Raw genomic sequence first — 20,243 nt, 5'->3', positions numbered from 1 at the left:
TCAGTTTTCCAGTCTGTGAATTGCGACAGTGCTTTGCTTTTCATGTGACTGTGGAGGGACAAGACATGAACATGTGCAAAATTCATTGAGTTCCTTTGTTGGAAGAACTTTTCAGCCTGCTCTGATTGGGTATACTACAAAACTGCGCTTACAGCAGAAATCTTGAAGTTTCAATTCTTCATTTTCTCTTAATTAAATAATAAATTTGTGGTGCTACATATCATGCAAGATCTGAGAGACACGAGAAATTAATGACTCATAAACTGAGGTACATAAAAAAGGCAGTTGTCAATATTTCACTTAATATTGCATCTAAAACCCAGTGTTAAACCCTGCACTTCGAGAAAGTTCTTTGCTAGCCTTCTGCTTCATTAATATTCAATTTCGTGTGGTCATCCATTAACAGTCACTTTGGGGAGAAAAATACACTGCAAGTGGCTACAATTCTGCAACAACTTTTATCCAGGTGTCTTAAAACTCCCTTAAACATTAATACTACCTGCTCCTGTTAGGTAGAGAATTAGTAGTAGTCTCATTTTTCAGTTTTGGGAAGTTTGAGGCACGGAGGGCCGAAGTGCCTCTTTGAAGATCCTGTTGTGCGTACTGCAGGGTTTGAACTATTTCTCCTGACTCCTGTTCCTCTGGTTTCACCAAAAGATCACCTTCCTTCCTCTCCTTTACCTGTTTCCATCAGCGATCTAAGCCCTATACTCCAGGAATGTATATTGCTGCTGTTAGTCAACAGCATTGTATTAATGTGTTTTTCTATGAAATGTTCATGTTGTGACTCGGGTAGAGTTGCATGCTTTTCTAAGCCATTTCATCACCCAGTGGTATTTAGATGTGCCTATGAGAGACAGTCTATGGGCGTTTTGCCTGTTTGCTTTTCTTGGGGCTAGATACTGACGTTGATGAATCTCTGAACATGATGCTTTGTTCTGCTTGATGCCCAAACCAATGGGAGCCAGTTTGAACTCAGGCTCTCCAAGGACTGAAGGCTGATTTTAATTTTGCCTGTCAGCAAGGGTGCCTAGAAGATATGGCTGGCAAATGCCTCCCTTGCCACATAAATCAGGAAACACACAGCCTCTACCAAAAACATTACATTAATGGGCTTCAGGGAATAAGTAGCAATACCAGAGTTGCATTCAAATAACTTGTTAGAAATGGATTGGAAACATGCTTTTTTAAGGTAGTTTTGATAATATTGAAATCCAGCAGTGACTTAGCATTTGAACCTAATACAATTAACACATCCAAAGGGGCAAACCCATATTTTTTGTTACTCTGATATTTGACTCTAAAGTTTGATTTTCTTTTCAATTGTTTTTTTTTTTTTTTCAATTTTTCCCAAATCATCCATTATTGTGACTGGTAAAAGCCCAATTCAAAAAGCATTTTTATATACTTTTAGCTTTATGCACTCTCTTGCACTTTCTTGTGTGTGTGGATTTTTCCGTTGAGGTTACAATTTGAAACTGTGTAGTGAATTTTTGAACTTTAAACAATAGTTTTAGCCTTAACCTCCTTGGAAGGTTTAAATGGGTAACTAAATGTCTGTATTATTGCAAGTCTTCCCTCTGACATTTAGAGCGCCAGTTAATTATACCTTTCAGAAGATGGGAGTTTCTGTTTAAGAAACTGATTGCAGACAAGGCCTAGGATCTTCAATTACTATTTCAGTTTACTGCATAGTGCAGCAGCATGTTCATTTTGCAGCCCTTCTTTCTTGTCATGCTACTGAGTCACTTCAAAGAGAGAGGATCCTGGCAAAGTCTGTCTTGTAACTTAAAGCTTATTGACTTTTTTCAAGTTGCTTTATGTTGCTTCCCATGCACATGCTTAATGGATGAGTGGGCTGCATTGGAAACTCTTCATTCTGATGACTTCTTATCCCTTTTCCTGGTCTGTTTGTCCTTTCCTTGGACTTGGTATATCCCTGATTGTCTTGCATTTGTGTCAAGTTAACATGTGAACAGGACCAATCCTTGCAAAGGCGTCGTCAGCCCAAGAGAAACTGGAGTGAGTTCTGCCTGTTAAGAGCAATCCATGTGGGTGAGAGAAACTTCTTACAAATCTGGCTGTGTGTTGGGAGGTGCTGCTTATGTTTTGTTGGTGTTCCAATTACAGATGTAAAATCCATGTTAATTAAGTTGAACTGGTTAACCAATTAAGCAGAATCCCATTCAAACCCTGTATGTGGGGCTGTCAGCTCCTGCTTCTGGCCCTTCCCACTTTCCTCCCTCTCAATCCTACAGGGTGGCTGGCAGGCTGCTCACAGGTACCAGTTAACCATTGTCCAGTAAGCATCACCCTACCTGTTCACATCCCTAATACCAATCCTTCCCCACATGTCTTGTAATTTTGAATAGCTTGACATCTGGGACAGGGCTGGGAATGTCTTGGTGAGTGCTGTTACATCGCTGAGGTAACTGGGCAGGGAAGAGTAGTACTGGCTTCTTCCTCCTGGAATGCCGAATTATGTCTGTGATTGACTCTTTGACTCCAGTGCAAGTATACTTAGAATAGAAAAAGGACCACTGAAGAAACTCCTAATGGAGGGAGAGTGCAATTTTTTACCTACATAGAAGCATGATGCAGAACAGAGAAAATGAGTAGGAGTCAGGATTCCTGGGTTCTAAACACATCTCTTTGGGTAGCGTACAGTGTGACACTGTGCAAGTCATTGGAGTACTCTGCCTTAGTTTCCTACACTCCCAGAGGGGGGATAATACTGGTTCCAGGCATGCCAGAGATACAGTAGACGGTTTTAAAGTAATTTCAAATGCTTTGTGCAGCCAGGTGCTATAGATGAGCAAAGGTTTCAGCTTTAAAATCATTTGGAAATATCTCCCACCCCAGAGAAACATCTGACTATTTTTCAGGCATGCCTAATGGACATTGATATCACAAATGTGAACTTTGGTGGTCTCCAATACTTTTAGTGCAGCTTTTAAAGTCATGCTGACATCATATGATGATGTGCTCTTTATCTGCTGGCTAAGCAGCTGAATTTCCCTCACAAAATTTCCTCTGTAAAGTGCTTGCTGTACATGGCTGTTCCTCTTCGGTCATTAAACTCCCTCTTAACTGATGATCAGTGACAGTATGATTTTTAATACCATTTCCAATTGGTCGTGAGGCATGGGGAAATTCTGTAACTTTCCACTTACATACAGTATCTGTATGAATATGCACTTAGAAAAACTCCCCTGTGAGGAACCGGTGTCCAGCAAAAGCAACAATGGGGAAGCAGATGTTGTGAATGTTGTAAAAACAAAACCTGTGCTGTGCGATAGTAAAAGTCATCCTGCTTACAAAAGGAATGGTCAAATCTGCCTGCCAACTAGTGTGTTGAGCAGAGTTAAGCATATTGAGTGAAGATAAGCAGTGTGAGGAAGACCTGAACAGTGCAGCTATGAGGACTTCAGCAATTGTATTTCTGCACAACAGTCAGTGTAAAGGTATTTCATTTCTTCTCAGTTTGCTGAGATGCCGGCTGGTGTGTTTGTAACTTGGCAAAAAGCAGTGTAAGGCCTGCTTGGGAGGGTGGAACTAGAGAAGCTGGCTGGTAATACAGAGCTCTTGTATTTTCTGCCTTGTCCCTGCAGATAAAAGACAATAGCTTTAATGTAGAGAAGTACTAACAGTTCAGAATGGATTCCGGGGATGATTCTTAAACTGGTTTGTGGAGCACTTCCAACTTGTCCCTGAATCTGCTTTGGTTACACTGGCAAAGCACCTATCAGGTTCCATAAAGGGAAGCTTGTTGCAGACCAGACTGCCTCCTGTCTTGCTCTCCTGTAAGGATTCACTCACTGCTCTGCAGCGTGCGTTCCTGCTGGGAGTCTTTGGTGCACATTTAAATAGGGTCAAATATGTAAATGACCAGGAGGATAAAAGCAGAGTGCCTTGGACAGCTCAGAGCAGTGAACTGCAGGTACAAAAGGGAAGGTGAATGTAATGCCTCAGAGAAAATCAGAGGGAGAGAGATGTAATAATCAGCTATTTCCATCACATGAAGGGACTTGATTTCAAATTGCTGGATTACCCATGACCTAACATTACTTGTATACATTCCAGCAGCTTTGGGAAATGTGTTAGGTTGGAATGGAGAGTTGTCCCCTGGAGGATCTTGATTAAAAGAGGCCCACAATATAAAATGCTTCCGTTGATTTGTGGGGTACAAAATGAAGACTAATTTATTCTTCTGCAGATGTTTTTCCTCAGCTATGTTCACCAACATTTCTGGGGAGTAGCCTGCGGTGAAGTGGTTATTGCCATATAGATAAATGGCACGGAAGGCAATGGAGTGCATTTGATTCTATATTGATTGGTTAAGTGTAATTCCTGTACTTTGTGACAGTCTCAAGTTATTAAATGGCAACTAGTGATGAAGCAATGATGAAAACCCACCCTGGTATAATGCTCCAGCTTTCAAGGCTTGTCCTGGGCTCCCTCAAAGGCATTAATACAGGCATCATGGTTGCCTTTTTGCTTCTAACTTGTTGTTTTTGTTGGACAGTTTCCTTGGTATTTTGACAGACTGGCAGTTAGGGTTCCCTCTGATTTTTTCCCACCCCTGAGTGGAGTGAATTTTCTTATGTGCACCAGCGTGTCACACATGATGTGGTATTGGTGCATGTCAATTCATGGGGTGGGGCCAAGAGGTTCTGAGTGGGAGGGGGGCTCTGGGATGTAGCTGGGCATGCGTGGTTTGGGCCTCTGGGATGGGGGTTGGGATGTGGCAGGGGGTACAGGGTCTGGGGAAGTGGTCTTGGATGTGCAGGAGGGTCCTCAGGGCTTGCGAGGGGGGCAGAGTATTGGGGCTCAGGCTCTGGCTTAAGTGGCTTCTTGTTGGGATTGGCAAGGAGGGCCCTCCCCCTGCCAGTCCCAGCCTCAGCAGCTTCAGGGGTTGTGGGAGGGGGGGAGATCTTGGCCTCACTGCAGCCCTAAGCCCCCATGTGGGGCTAAATGGGAAGCTGTGTGGCTTTGAGGGAACTTAACCACCCACCTACTGCCAGTTTACGTTGAATTTAGTTATAGTTAGGGATGTAAAGGGTTAACTGGTTACCTGGTAAGTATTGCCCTTAGTGTGTGTTGCTTACCAGCTACATGGTTAACTGGCAGCCCAGCTCGGGTTGGAGCAGTGTGGCTCACTGTGTTAACTTCTTAAATGGGATTTTATATCCCTAGTCACAGTAACTCTTCCATATCCGAGGCTTCTTTGTTTAAATGCTGGTCTTGAAATCTGCAGAGATCAAGATGGCCCCAGCCTTACCATAAATATAGTGAACAGTACAAGACAAAACCAATAGTATGAGAATGAAAACAAGCCTCTGAAATGAGTGACCAAAATAATCAGAAGAAAGCCAAGGCTGTTGAGTTTGTACCTGAATGACAATGCTCATGAATGTTTAAGCACCGGTAACAGTGCCTTATGAAGCCCTATGGGAAGTGTAGCACTGCAGGCTGGTGTAGGCACATATGAACAGTAGAATGCTAGGTGTATATAGGGAACGAGGGTTAGAGTTAGCTCGTGTAAATAATACCTGGATATTGTAATGAGCTTGCTTTTTTAAGTGGCACATATTCCCCTAGTCTGGCACTCTAACTGGACTGTCAATCCTACATGCTTTGCAGTAGTGTCAAATTTCTTATTCTGTACACATCCTTATCGTATTCTTCAAAATAAAAACTTGCAGCTTGTTTTATCTTGTATAGGAAAACAGTAACATCAAAACAATGTCATTTACTTTTTAGCAGCTTCTTTTCTATGTTTTAGCTTTTCACTCTGCGTCTGTACACGGGGTTCAGTGGAGAATTAACAAAAAAAGTGGGAGGGGAAGCTATTTAGTTAATGGAACCTTAATTCTAAATTCATGAATAAGACCGAATGTACAGCATCAACTCTGTCTCTGTCTGTCTGTCTCTCTCTACCTAAGGAAATTCACACATTACAAGACAAGCCAGATGACAGTTAAGGCCTGCCCTTGAAGCTGCTTAAAAATGCTGAGGTTGAAGTATGGAAGATGGTTAGGAAAGGGATGAAAAATTATGTAGCTGTCTAGATTCGTGTTACATTATTCACCCTGCCCTTTACAATTAAGAGTCTTCATAAAATGATGGAAGCAATGAAATGGCATATTGTTTTCCTCTTGTTACTTGTAAATCTAATTGAAAATAGATGGAAACTTACTTTTTCCCCTCATCCTACTTCGGGGTATGCATTTTCCAGGTATGCTGCGTTTGTGGGAAGGAGGTAGCTTGGCCTAAAATTGGCATAAGGCCTCATGTTCGGAATCAGACTTGAGGCCGATGTCTCGGTTCTGTAAACAACTTTGTGTGACACTGAGAGTGTCACTTCCCCTTACTGTGGCTCTAGTTCCCCATCTGTAAAAGGAGAATGCTTACTTTAGGACACAGCTGAATGTGGAATAGCAATGTGACTGGATACTCAGGGTGCCAGTCTGGAACCGTAGGACCCAGCCTGCTCTGTCTCACGCAGTGGCTTGCTAGTGACTAGCAGCAAACCCATCCATGTACTGCTGTCACTCCACACAATGATGTGGGGAACTCCACACCCAGTTAGATTGCATGGATGCACCCAGAGCCACCCAAGAAAAGAACCAGCCAAATTCACCTAGCTCCCTGCCCTGTACCCTAGGAGTATATTGCAGTGCATTGCTCAAGGTGAGCTGTGCAAACGTATTAATTGATTTGCCACTTCATCAATGGAAGGCCGACATACACCAGTGTCTCTAAATCCTGAGTGGATTTGCCAAGCGCTTTGTACATACTCACTCGTAAAGATGAACAGTAAAAAGTTTGACTACAAAGATGTAATTTAAGTGACTATAAGTGCTGGGCAAAAAAAGAAAAATATATAAACATGCAGTTGAACCGGTCGGCCCTGGGCAACAACTAGGTGAAGCAGTTTCTCATCCCACTGCATATTGCAGTTCATAGTACACCAGTTCCACTCATGAAATCTGGGACAGTCATCACTGGATCCACCTAGTTGCTTGCAGCATAGGTGGATGACCGAGGGAGGGAGGGAGGCTGAGCATGTGGCCACTGTGTTGTTTCATACCCTTGGTCCCATGTGCTTGGAGAATGCAAGTCCAGGCATGTCTGGTGGGCGTTGCTGTCCGCAACCTCATGCACATGAGGGGAGTTGAAACTTCCCTGCTGGACGGTGGCTATGGATGGCTGCTTTACACTCCATCCATCCGGGCGTTGGCCACTCTCCTTGCTGTTGACTCTGGGCAGCTAATACCTGGCTGGCTGCCCAACGTGCAGTAGGCTTTAGGGACCACCACAGAACACAGTCTCATACGTTTGTATGCATTAATGATCTGTACATGCGGATAAAGAAATAACATTCAGGCAATCATTGACCTTTCCCCTAATATCTCCCGAGGCATGTTTTGATACGTAATCACACTTAGTACAGATGAAGAATACGGGGCTTATAGGGCCCTTTTGCAAGAGATAGGGTGGGACAGCCACAATTGATTGTGACTCTAATGCCCTCTAACCTGAAGGTCAGAGAAATAGCAATTACTTCCTGGCATTGAGCAATTCAACAGAAGAGGTTAATCAAAATTGCAGTTAAAGTGCAGCTTAAATTCCTTAAAGTGCTGGTCCCATTGGGAAAACAGGTGGAAGAATCAGGGCAATACTTGGCTGAGGATAGGCTGAGGGTTTCCATATTTAATGCATTTTTTTTGGGGGGTGGGGGGCGGGAGGGTGCCTCATGGTCTCCAAAACCAAGAATGAGCATGCTACCATTGAAAGGGTGGGAGAGACAGAGGTGGGTAAGTGTCACATAAGCCATCCTTCTACTAACCTGAAAATCCAGCTGTGTAAGTAACAGGGGCTGGAAACTGTCCAAGCTTTGGAAGGCACGGTGATGGATGAGGTGAGAATCAACATAATGGCTGTATGAAAACCGATTCTGGGTGATAGTGATTCTGGGGTGTGGCTTGCAGCAAAATGACAGTGTGAGCAAATGGTCCATAGTGGCTTTAAATTTTAAAAAAGGAAAGGAATGAGGCATTTAAAAACCCCTAATTTGGGGTGTGTAACTTAAACGATGCCAAACCAATGAATTGAAAAATAAAAAAATTATGTATATTGCTACTGCAGTGTTATAAAAGCTCCAGTGTAATACAGTAACCCACAGTTGACAGCACATGTTGCCTCGGTATGTTCTGACAGTACGTCTGGAAAAAAAAATCCTCATGCCTGTGTAAGCAAAGGGATAACAAATAGATGTTTTATATCTTGGAAAGCCAAGTGAGCCTCAGGAAATTCCTGCATTCTTGAATTTATTTTTTGTGGCCAGAGCAAAGTACTGTTTAAAAAATAAAACTGGTGATCAAGGTTGCCCTTTTTCCAGCTCAGTCCCATAGACTGGGTGCGCTGGTGTTCTGTAGACTATTGTTCCCCAGTGCATGCAACCCCATCAGCTGTTACTTTTCTTCTCCCAGAAACAGTGCATTTAGTTGCAACAAAATGTCCTGATGAAGCACATTTTGCTATAGGGAAAGGTTACAGTTAGCCTTGGGGCTTAGCAGGAAAGGTGCATGTGTGGCTGTTTGAGAAACAATTTGCTTAAACTCGAGATTTTACGGGATTGCAGCACAGTGTGATAGTCTTTTATCAAGCCTTACATTGGAATCCTTTTTAAAATAGATTTTCTCTTTGATTTGGCATCTAGTTTCTTCAGGGAAAGAGCGGGAGTCTTTTTTGCCGTCCATGTTATAACTTAACAAAAAAAAAAAAAAAAAAGCCCCCATGCTACCATCATCCCCTGGAGTAAACAGCCCTTGAATTTAGAAGTGTCTGGATTTCAATCTTGATTACGGATTCAAGCCATAAAATCTTGAGCCTGTCAAAAGGCCTGAGTCTGCAAGGCACTGAGTTTTCTCCATTTCCATTGAAGGCTTCAGGAATTGAGGTCACTCAGCAGGATAGGGGACTGAATTTTCTGCACGTGACCCAAAATTGTATTTCATCACTTTTTTCCTCTGTCTTTCCGTCTCTTGGACCTACCTGAGAGACAGAGGACTAAGTACTGTGAAGTACTGAAGTCAATGCAAGTTCAGAGTGCTCATGAACAGAATCCGACACTCACTTAACTCCGCTGGGGGGGGCGGGGGGGGGGGCGCAAGTGTTTTGTTTTTGGTTTGGTTGTTTTGTTTTTGTCAGGTTGTTTGGGTTTTTGTTTTTCCTACTTGCTGTGGAAGTGACTTACCAATCACTTGACACATGAACATTATTGGTGCAGAATTGTTGAACTTGCCTTCCAGCTACCTTCCTGAAAAATTAATGATAGGATAGCAGGAAATGGGAAGAAATAACTTAATGCAGGGAATGCTATAACTGCATTACCATTCGTAGCTATGTTTTGGTCTTCTACTCCGTGCAAATCGGTCTGGCCTTCTGATGCATCCTGACTATTGCATTGGATGCCGGCTACTGCACTTGCTTGTGGTGCAGTAGCCTCCCCCCACCCAAGATAGCCTCATCCAGATGACCAAGCACTACATGAGCAAGTAAATACAAGAGGCAAGTGGCTGCTGATGCTGAGCTGTGTTCATTTCCATATCTGTTTAATGGAAGTAGCTTTGCTGTTCAGCTTACTTGATGGAAACACTGATGTAAAATAAGCTTTTGTGACAAATAGCCATCACAGTCTCTTGGTGTGGGACAGCAATTCAGTGGAGAGTGTTATACTGGCATAAACAAGCTGTCACATGGTTATAACCTGAGATGCCAGGGGGAATTGTATTTTAAGTGAGCTGGACTTTGGAGGGAAACAAGAAGGCTTGCACTGTGCAATGTTGTATACGTGTTGCAATACAAAATACATAAGAATGGCCATACTGGGTGTGGTGTAGTGTTAGTACCTTGTTGGTTACTATGCTTGGGCTGTGGGGGCCTCCCACTGGCTGCTGTCTGTAAGCACGGCCCAGCAGGGGGTATCCTGCCGCTCCCAGGATGGTAGCAAAACTGGTTGTACAAGTTAAGGGAAGAGAGGGACAAAGGACTTGTGGGCAGGGAGGGTCAGTTGCTGTCTGGGACGCATGGAGAGAACAAGCTAAGCCGGGGGTAGGGGTGATAGACCCTAACCTTAGGGGCCTGAGCCATCCTGGCCCTGCCCCTGGTAGCCACATCATGTATGTGCTGTGCTGTATTCTGGAAAATCAATAAACCCCTCTCTATTTTACTGGCTGGTGGAGACTGTTCTGGCTGCTACGGGGGTACATGATCAGGGAAACCCCAACTTGCTGTCACACTGGGTCGGACCAATGGTCTATCTAGCCTAGTATCTTGTTTTCTGACAGTAGCCAATGCCAAATGCTTCTGAGGGAATGAACAAAATAGGGTAATTATCGATGAATCCACCCTCTGCTGTCCAGCTGCACGTTTGGTAATTGAAAGTTTAGGGACATCCACATTATGGGATTGCATCTCTGATGGACCTATCCTTCATGAATTTATCAAATTCTTTTTTGAGCTGCCACATTCTTGTAACCTTCACAATATTCTCTGGTAATGATTTCTATATTGGTTGATTATGAATATGTGAAGAAGTGCTTGCTTGTTGTAAACCTGCTGCCTATTAATTACATCGGGAGATTCCTGGCTCTTATATTTTGTGAAGTGGTAAATAACACTCCCGTATTCACTTGGTTCCTACAATTTTACAGACCTCTGTCATATCCCCCTTGGCTGCCTCGTTTGAGTTGAACAATTCTAGTCTTTCTAATATCTCCTCATATGTAAGTTGTTTCATAGCCATAATACATTTTTGTTGCAGATTTCTGATTTTTTTCCCAATTTTAAGGTATTTTTTTGAGACGGGGCAAATAGCACTGCATATAGTAGTCAAGGTGTGGACATACTAAGGATGTCAAAACCACCCACAGTAGTTAACCGGTTAAATGATTTGTTGAGTCTGTTAACCACAGTCCATTGGGGAGGAGGAAAGGGGGTTAACCGGTAAGTGGACTAGTAAGCCTCCTGCTTACCAGGAAACTGGTTAACATCTTACATCGCAAGGCTATGCCATGGATTTATATGGTTGCATTTGGTATTGTCTCTTACCAAACCCTTTCCTAATAGTTCTTAACATTTTGTCAGCTTTTTGAGTGACTGCCCTGCTCAGTGAACAGATATTTTTAGAGAACAATCAATGATAACTCCAAGATCTTCCTTGAATGGTAACGGCTAATTGAGACTTCACCATTGTGTATGCATAATGGGCATTATGTTGTGTTAGTGCACATTGCTTTGTGTTTACCAACACATTCTGACCTGCCACTTTTTATTGCTCAGTGACCCAGATATTTGTAATTAAGGTCAGTTTTGGATTTGAGATACTTGGTATCCTCTGCAAAACTTTGCCACCTGAGCGCTTTACCCCTTTTTCCAGATCCTTGATGAATATGTTGAACAGCAGCGGGAGCTATAAAGATGTTTGGGGAAACACTATTTATCTCTCTGCATTGTGAAAACTTAACATGTATTCCTACCCCTTTGTTTCTTATCTTTTAACCAGTTACTGATCCATGTGTCCCGTTAATATGGAAATAGTTGAAATCCCCCATGGGTTTTCTGTTTTTGTAACCTCTTTAATCTTTCTAAGCATTTCAGTCACATTCAAGGCGTTGTCAGATGGTTGGCAGTCTCAGGGGTAGCCATGTTAGTCTGTAACTGAAAAAACTTAAAACAGTGAGTGGTCCTGCAGCACCTTAGAGACTAACAAAAAATGTAGATGGTAACATGAGCTTCCTTGGGCACAACCCACTTCTTCAGATGAATGGAGAAGGGGTGCAGAGTTACAAATAAATAGCGGAAAAGAGGGGTTGGGGAGGGGAAGAGAAGGGGAAAAAAACGTGTCAAATTTGCAGATGAAGGCAATATTATGAACTTATGAAGTAGTATATTCCCACTGCTATACACTTAACATTAACACTTTGTATTTCCAACTGTAGACATTCTAAGGTGGTATTTGATTAATTTAAGATTTTTTACTTGGTTGACTTGGCTTTCTTTCACATACATTGTGCCACTTACCCGCCAGCATAACCTACTTCATTTTTTTTTGTGCACAAATACTTACTAAATTTGTCAATGTTCGGTTGTCTGCCTTCATGTGGTGTAATTGAATGGAATCTTTATTTCTTAGTATATTTGTATAAAAGCACTTACCAAATTAGTCAGTAATGTCTGCCTTTGTGTGATGTAATAGAATGGGACTCTTTCTTCCCTTTTCTTTCCTTTCTTCGGTTCCTAGCTGTACTTTATCAAATTCAATCATTTCCTCCTTGCTAGGCTACAGACAATTCTCTTGAATACATCCTGCCCTAAGGAATGCGTCGAACTGTGTGCTTCTCCACACCAGAGTTCTTTCTAAGCAGCACAGCCGTGCAGCTACCTAATAAGCCCTGCACAGAACCTCAGGATTACTGCACACAGAGCTTGCTGCAGGGTCCTTTCCCCTAGCTGCAATAGGAAGCCACCCTGGCCAGGGCAGAGATGGGCTTCTCTGGGCTCAGCTGCAGGGCTGGATTAAGAAAGGTTCTTTAGGGGCCTCAGCCTAGGCCCCAGACTAAGGGGGATCCCTTAGCTTGGGATCCTGGGTTGCAGTCCCTAAAGCCCCTGTGTTCTGGGTCGGGGGATAAGAGGCAACTCCACATGGTGTTGTTTTCTCCCCCACTGGCTGAAGCTGTCTCAATATTAGGAAGCTCTGTTCCCATTCTGCCTTCACCTGGAGGCTCCGCCCCTGCAGCTCCCATTGGCTGGCGGGGCCTGCAGGTGACTTAAGGGCAGTGCAAACTAGGAATGTTAAATATCAGTTAATTGAATAGGTGAGTAACCTCATGAATTCTTATCGGTTACTCGACTATTCTATAGTCCCCAGGGGTTGGGTCAGCAGCCAGTGTGCTCCAGCACCACTCCCGAGGAGCCCCCTGCCACTCTGTGCTGTTGCCTCTGCATCAGCGAGCGGCAACAACTTGGGGTGCCGGGTGGGAGCTGGTCCATGTGGGGAGCCAGTTTAAAAGCCAGCTGCCTGTTGCCTCATGCTGCTGCCTCTGATAGAGAGGCAACAGTGTCAAGTGGCAGCAGCCACTGTCCGGGGGTAGGGTCTGAGCTTCTGGACCAGTGCAAGCTGGAACTAAGCCAGGCAGCCTGCCTTCCTGACTCCTTATACACTTGATGTGTGGATCCGAAGCAGGGGTAGGCCCTGGACCTGGCACAAGCTGGGACTGAGCTGGGCTGTTGGCCAGCCTGTTAAAAAATATACTGGTGGGGGATAGGTTGGGATGCATGTAGTCTATAGTACTACCTGATAAGCTTTTGCTTATTGGTTAATCAAGTACACAGTTACATCCCTAGTGCAGCCCCCATGGAGCCACCTGTTCTCGCTACCACCAAACAGGAGCATCAGACCTCAGCCCCCACTCTGAGCCCCTTCCTGTGCGCTTGCTCCCGCCTCTATCCCTATCCTAACTTCCTGCTCTGAGCCTGCTCCAACAGCCCAAATGCCTGTGCCACCGCAGAACCCACAACCCCAGTCAGAGCCCTCATTCACCTTAACCCTGAGCCCCTTCCCACTCTCCGAACCCTCTGCCTCACCCTGCCACAGATGGTACATGTGCAGAATGAATTTTATGTGCACCAATACGAAGGTGCTGTGTTGGACATCATCTCAATATAGTGCATATAACAAAATTAATTCCACACATGAACATAAAAAATTAGAAGAAACGCTCTTCCACACTAGTCGTGTTTTCCCCAGCCCTTAGTTTAAAAACCTCTCTGTGACCAGTTTAATTGTATATTCTAGCATTTTTCCCCCATTTTGGTTTAGGTGCAGCTCATCCTTCCTGGAGAGATCCTTCCTTTTCCCAAAAGTTGCCCAGTTCCTAATAAACCTAAATCCCTGCTTCAAACACCATTGGTTGATTTGCACTTAAAAACTTAGCAGATCTGCCTAATTGACTCTGCTCGTGGAATTGGAGACATTTCAAAAAACCATATTTTTCTTCCACCACTGTTAAGAAATTGGAGGGGAAAATCAATCTGCTCTTAATGCTCTCTCGAGTCCCTGGAATAACAGTTCAGGAACAGCCCTTCTCAGGTGTTGGGCGGCAGTCCTGGGCCTCTAGTGTGCAAACAAGGAAATGAACAAAATAGGCCATTTTAATTTTCAACTACTAGTTTGGAACCATGCTGTGAAAATCACTAATTTACTAAATGTAAAACAACATATTGCAAAAAGAGGGAGGAAGAGGCATTTTCATTTCCAGGAATTTGGAGGGAGCATCTACAAGCTATGTATTGATTAGCAAATTTTAAATTTATTTGGATGCCATAATTTTAGCAGGGGCTCCAGCAGCAGATAAAGGGCAAGGCGGGTGCCCCGGGCCCCATGCTTCAAGAGGCCCTGCACATGCACCGTGTCAAAGGGGGGCCCCTGCAAAATTGTGCTGCCCTGGGCCCCGCAAAACCCTCATCCGCCCCTGAAGGGCTAAGAGGGTGAGGTTATAGTACTCAGTACTGTGTGCTCCTCTACCACACTCTGCTAGTAGAACCCCTGTTACCAAAAACCAAAACACTTTCTACTCTACCTTTAATATGGATGCTATGTGATAGCAGGAATTAACAGACAATTGCATGCCGCTGATTTGCTGGATGCATGTGCTGTTTTTACTGGCGTGTGGATGGAAATCTACTTTTCACCGTAAATGGTGTATTCTGGCTTCAATTCTTTTACCCCACTTATGACATGAGCCAAAGTTCATGGAAATCAGGAGGAACTTTTCCTTACTTATCACATAGCTTCATAGCTGACACTCTGCCTGTCACTTTCACTTGAGAGGGTGGTATTTGGGAGGAAGGAGACATTCATTAATGTGTCTGGGGGGTCGCTGTGTTAGTCTGTGTGAGTAGTCCTTAGAGACTAACAAAAATATATAGTATCATGAGCTTTTGTGAGCCTTGCAGCCTGCTCTGTATCAGAATTCTAGACTTGCAAATGCGTGTTAGGTTAAGTGGTGAAGAGACTGATTTATCACACCAAGGAAACACTGAATTACTGCACATTCCTTATGGACTGCTCTCTGTTCCTTAGTCTGTTACATGTAGCTGGCTCACCTTCCTTCCTGTATGTCTTACTGATAAAGCCACAGATGGAAAAGAGGTCTATTTGCATAGCACGTTAATAAGCTCATCACGCATACAAAGCTTGGCAAATCCATTATTGCTTTTGTAAATGGAGAAGGAACGTGGTGTAGACTGAGAATCAGCCATTAAGTAACTGTTAGTAATTTTTGTGTTTAAAGGATTTGCTCCTTCCAACCCCTGTTAGTATAGAAATATTGCTGCCATGTGGAAATGAATATGCAGCAGGGTAAGTGTATCACAAATTTGCAAGATTGGTAACAGGTAGGTTTTTTTAATGTAGTTTGTGTTGGATACTCCACAGTGGTAGCATGAATGATTTCAGTGGCTGTTTTCAAGAAACCTCAGGGTCACATTTAGAACGTACTTAAAAGAATATTGCGTGCCAGTGTGTGTGTTGGACGACTCAGTTGTATTCTCCTCTGGCTTGGTTTTATGGAGCCCCAATGGAGATGGAATCTATCCTTGACAGCAGAACAGATGGCTGTGGTACCTTTCCCAGAGTGTGAACCCCATACTGTGTTTTCCCCAAACCCAGATAGGAGAAGGAAGTGTAATTGACACTTGCTTCTGCCTGAAGAGATGAGTGGCTCAGTGTGTTGATGGAAATAAAAGCAGGCAATTACCTTGCATATATGCATGTACTTGTGTTTTCCTGGATAGAGGGATAGAAGTTACGCGAGTTCTCCAACCAGAAAAATGAATTTGTCGACCCCTGACATCTCCGTCACTTATTATGGGGAGAAATACTCTCTAAAATCCACAGGCTACATGTCATCCTGGAACCACATGTTAGGAATTGCTTTGAATGGTATACTGTTGGAAAAGCAAGGATTTAAATTTAAACTCTTTTACAAAGGCCAGCTTCAAATTTTAAAGCCTTAGTATACTGGAAGAAGAAATTAATTAATGTCCTGGTTTTTTGGGGAACAAATCTAAAACAAAACCCTCCTTCCACTGCTCTTCTTCTCTCCCCACCTCCCCAAATAAGAGGCATGATCACTTTGGTTGAGAGTTGTCACTGAACTCTCTGGAACGGTTTCTTGTTCACACTGTTCTTCTGCACTGGCAAAGGAAAAGCGGTCAGAGATGGATCCTGGTACGTTTCAGTCAGTGACAAGAAGACAGATTTGTTCAAGGAGCCAGGCCGGTTGCTCTGACACTTCAGTTGGCTCATCTGTCAATAAGTGCAACCTTTAAAAATGGTCTTGTTACTCTACTTCAGTGTCCGTTAGGTTTTTCAAATGGGTCATTCTAGGAATATATACTTTGCTGCCACAACCCCAAATAAGATCATCATCCTAAAGCTTTGCATCCAAACAATCCATGGGCATAAACAAAGCTGTACAAGAAGATGACAACTTGAATGCTAAGTACTTCGTATGCTGACTTATATTGCTATTTCAATTCAGTCCTGGAACATGTTTTTTTTTTTTAACACTTGGGAAGCAGCCGCCGCTGCAGCAGAAGCAAATCACCAGTGATAATAGGCTGGTCTAATTAATGTTTCAGTGCCCAGAGATCCTCAGATGAAAGTACATATTTTGTTGTTTTCTTGTTGTGGTGTTAATTACTAGACTTGGAAGCCTAGTATTCTTCGCCTAAGTCAATAGCCACCAGTACTGATTTAAAAAAAACAAAAACAAAACAGAGGACGGTGACATCTCTAATTCGCTGTGTGAATGTGGGCTACTCATTAAGTATTCTTTGCTTCATTTTCTCCATCAGTAAAATGAGATTAACAGCCTATCTTCAAAGGCTTTGAGGGTCGATTTCACATTTTGTAAAATGCCTTGAAATCCTAGATAAAATACAACACATGAATGCAAACTGGCATTGCTGTAAATAATTCTGCTTCATAAACAGTATGAAAACACATGTACCTGAAAGTGCTTGAGGGTTGTGTACATATACACACATTCAGAGATCAATTTTATTTTTTTTGAAGGAAAAAAATCTTCCTTTTGGAGGCCTTTTGCAAGTGGAAATGCTCTCGGGCTTCTTCAAACAAGTGTCTTCTCAGTTTGGTGCTGTCTTGTTAATGAAGGTTGCTCAATCAGAGCCCCCTCAGTTAACTGAATAATCCCAAACTGATGTCTTTTGGGAGTACCCGACACACAGAGCACCTCTGGTTTTGCCTCAAGAACAGTCAGCAAAAGACTTGGATCAAGAGACTTCCTGGAGTGATTTTTGAGATGCAGGGGGGGAGGTTACAGCTTCACAGCCCTTACCAAGGTCGAGTTTCAAGACCCTTTTGGGCAGTGACAATTTCTTAATGCCAGATATTTCCTTGACACTCTGATAGATGACATTTTCTGCAATAAGGCTTTGTATGTAAGTGTACTGTATTGAGTTCCTGGGTGCCTTACTTTAGTGCTGTAGCTGACCATTTTCTAACTATGGGATACAGGTAATCAGGTGCTTTGGTTGATCTCGTGGTGGGGAGGGAGACCTATTTTAGCCTTGATTTACTAGGTAACTCTTATATCATTTGGCTTTTCATTGTGGTGTTTGTTTAACCCTTGGAATGTCATTTCATTTTCTCTTTGCTCAGAGATTCGTGCTCAGCTCATCGAGCAGCTGAAATGCCTTGACCAACAGTGTGAGCTCCGGGTCCAGCTACTGCAGGACCTGCAGGATTTCTTCCGCAAGAAGGCAGAGATCGAGATGGATTACTCAAGGAACTTGGAGAAGTTGGCGGAGAGATTCCTGGCTAAAACAAGGAGTACCAAAGACCAGCAATTCAAGTAGAGTTTTGCAGAATTCCTTCTGGAGGATGGGGGTGGTGATGGGAGGGCAGAGCTGAAGTTTGGATTGTTCGTGGAGGGGGAGGTGGCCATTTGTCCCTTTACTAGGAACTTACAGGGAAAATACCTGTTCTCCCAAATAGTCCAAATAGAGACTCTCTTACTAAGAGAGCTGACACGCATGTGAAATGATGGGCACAGTCAGGGCTTTTGAATTGGTTATTAAGGGAAGACCGTTTTCTAATATTATATGGATTTGTTGGATTTGCCATTTGTCTCTTGACTTAAAACCATTACGTCAATCTTCTAAACTCCTGGAATAGTGGCCGGGTAATATACTCCTAAGAAACCCCTTACTTCTGCAGTGCCATCACTTTTGATCCTGGCCTCAGAAGAAAGTAGCATAAGTGATGGACATGTGGAATTAATGGTACTTCCAGTCGGTGCTGACGTTCTTAATATTTGTGTATGGTACCTGGATGCTCAATTGAAGGCAGATTAAAAATCTTTCAGTTAGTAGACGTGTGTCTGATAAAAGTATGATTTTTCCAGTGGAGCTTTCATATAATCCATGTCAGTCTGTAAGAGTTCTGACATCTTCTTTAATTCTGACCTGATAACACCATGGGGGGGCGAAGAAGATTATTCATTTATATGTCCGTGTGGACAAGTTGGGTGTTACAAGAAGTGCACCAAACAATTGAAGACCGTGTGCAAAACAGGACATACCAATAGTTTCAACCAGATTATTTTACTTCGGTAGTGCATCTCTTGTTTGTAGATCAGAGGTTACATTACTGTTTCTTGATTTTAAAATGTAATGTTCTGGTGCTCTGAGCGCGTTTCCTTGGCTGCTACCTCCCTTCCCCTCTTGGTTCTGGTGAGTTTGGTGCTTGAGTGGGATTAACCACCATGTGCTGAACTTCGTTTGTGATGAACCACTGATACTTTACTTTCTCTCCTCAAGGCAAGAATGTCTATTCATCTTCTTAGCTATTGTATGGACTAGAGCATCTCTATGCCTAGTGCTGGAATGGCGGTGGGAGTGTGTACGCAAGTTAGCATAATGCAGTGCAGTTTAAAATGGGGAAACCATCTTGTGACCAGTTCGTCAGAACAAAGGAGTCGCTTATCCTGGCTTTCTTGCTGCAGCTCATGTCCCAACGTTGCATAAAGCTTGTCGTGTTTTGTTGTCAAGATAGCAGCTGTGGTAGCAACTACTAGCAAAAGGAGCCTTGGGATATGAATCGCTACAGTTTTGGACGGAGCAGCCTGTCTTGGATGAAGGGATCCATCTGGATCTGCTTCTGCCCAAAATACAGTTTGTTTAAATTCTCGCCAGGGTTGGCTCGCAGCAATAGATCTCTTTTTATTGGGCTTCTCTAATGGCTGTGTTTGGGGACACGATAGTGATGCAGGGGGAAGCAATTTTCCTCTTTACTAGAAAGCTGTCTCTGATAGCTGTTAAATAGCCACCTTTTGGCTTCCTTTTTTTTTTTAAACAGTATTGATGTAACTCACCTTTTGTTCGCTGCCAAACTGACACTTAATGCAAACATCCTCATTAAAATACACACTGCATTATATCACCTACAAAGTCTGACCTCTAAGCAGAGCTATTAAACCGAGGATGCCAGAGAATTCGTCCATGTATTTATAGAACCATAATTGTGTCGTGAAGATTTTTTTTGCCCTTCTTTCTGGCAGCAATAAAAACTTGAATACAAATGTGCGCTATGTGCGTTCTGCAGACACCACTAAAAAAGGGCTCAAGTCATGTCTTGAAGGGTGATTAATTCTGCTACATCCTTATTGGACTGTTCTTGGTTTTGCCAGTGAAATTTGAGAAGAGAAATTTGTATTAGATGATGGTATAAAGCCTCCCAGGGGAAGACTCTTGCATTAGCAATCCAATGTTGGAAGGATATATATGCTGCCATTCTTATTGATGTGGGAGTGATTAAAACCTTGCTGGGTTTTTATTTAAATTATGATGCACCGTGTGTTGTTCCAAGGTGCTAGGTGGTGTCGCAGTAAATGGCTTTGGTGTATGTGATCTTTTTTTAGAGAACTTAATTTTGTATTTGGGAAGTTTTGCCTGGTGACAAAAGGATTAAAAGGAACCAGTTAGTGCAGAATGTGGCCTGTCTTCGTTGGACAGACCATTATTAGCAAATGCCTGTCCGCTTCCAGCTACAAATGAAAGGTTTACCTAAATGCCTTGACAACTGGATGCTTTAGCTCTTCACTTATAATATACTTTAGCCTTGGTTAAGGCTAGGGAAGTCATCGTGT

The 20,243-nt window shown here is 43.1% G+C and overlaps 1 protein-coding gene and 1 long non-coding RNA gene across 7 annotated transcripts in view; one reads left to right on the top strand and one right to left on the bottom strand.

Annotated features, from left to right (window-relative positions):
• SRGAP2 (SLIT-ROBO Rho GTPase activating protein 2) overlaps positions 1–20,243 on the top strand; it is a 212,361-nt gene that overhangs the window by 66,262 nt on the left and 125,856 nt on the right. For 4 of the 6 annotated variants that reach the window (XM_075910137.1, XM_075910140.1, XM_075910135.1 and 1 more), the window contains one exon: positions 17,756–17,948. The exons of 1 other annotated variant lie outside the window; for it this stretch is intronic. In XM_075910137.1, coding sequence (XP_075766252.1) covers positions 17,756–17,948 — 193 coding nt within the window. Of the gene's footprint in view, positions 1–3,201; positions 3,465–17,755; positions 17,949–20,243 lie in introns of those variants that run through there. One more of the 6 variants, XM_075910138.1, reaches the window with a different exon arrangement.
• Positions 1,324–6,327, bottom strand: LOC142820888 (uncharacterized). The gene is made up of 2 exons (XR_012897847.1): positions 6,200–6,327; positions 1,324–3,605 (listed from the first exon to the last, which is right to left on the bottom strand). It is a non-coding gene; the product is annotated as an uncharacterized LOC142820888 (long non-coding RNA).

Source organism: Pelodiscus sinensis, chromosome 27 (genome assembly GCF_049634645.1).
Source record: "Pelodiscus sinensis isolate JC-2024 chromosome 27, ASM4963464v1, whole genome shotgun sequence".
NCBI lineage: Eukaryota > Metazoa > Chordata > Testudines > Trionychidae > Pelodiscus > Pelodiscus sinensis.
This window is presented reverse-complemented; position numbering and strand designations above follow the sequence as displayed.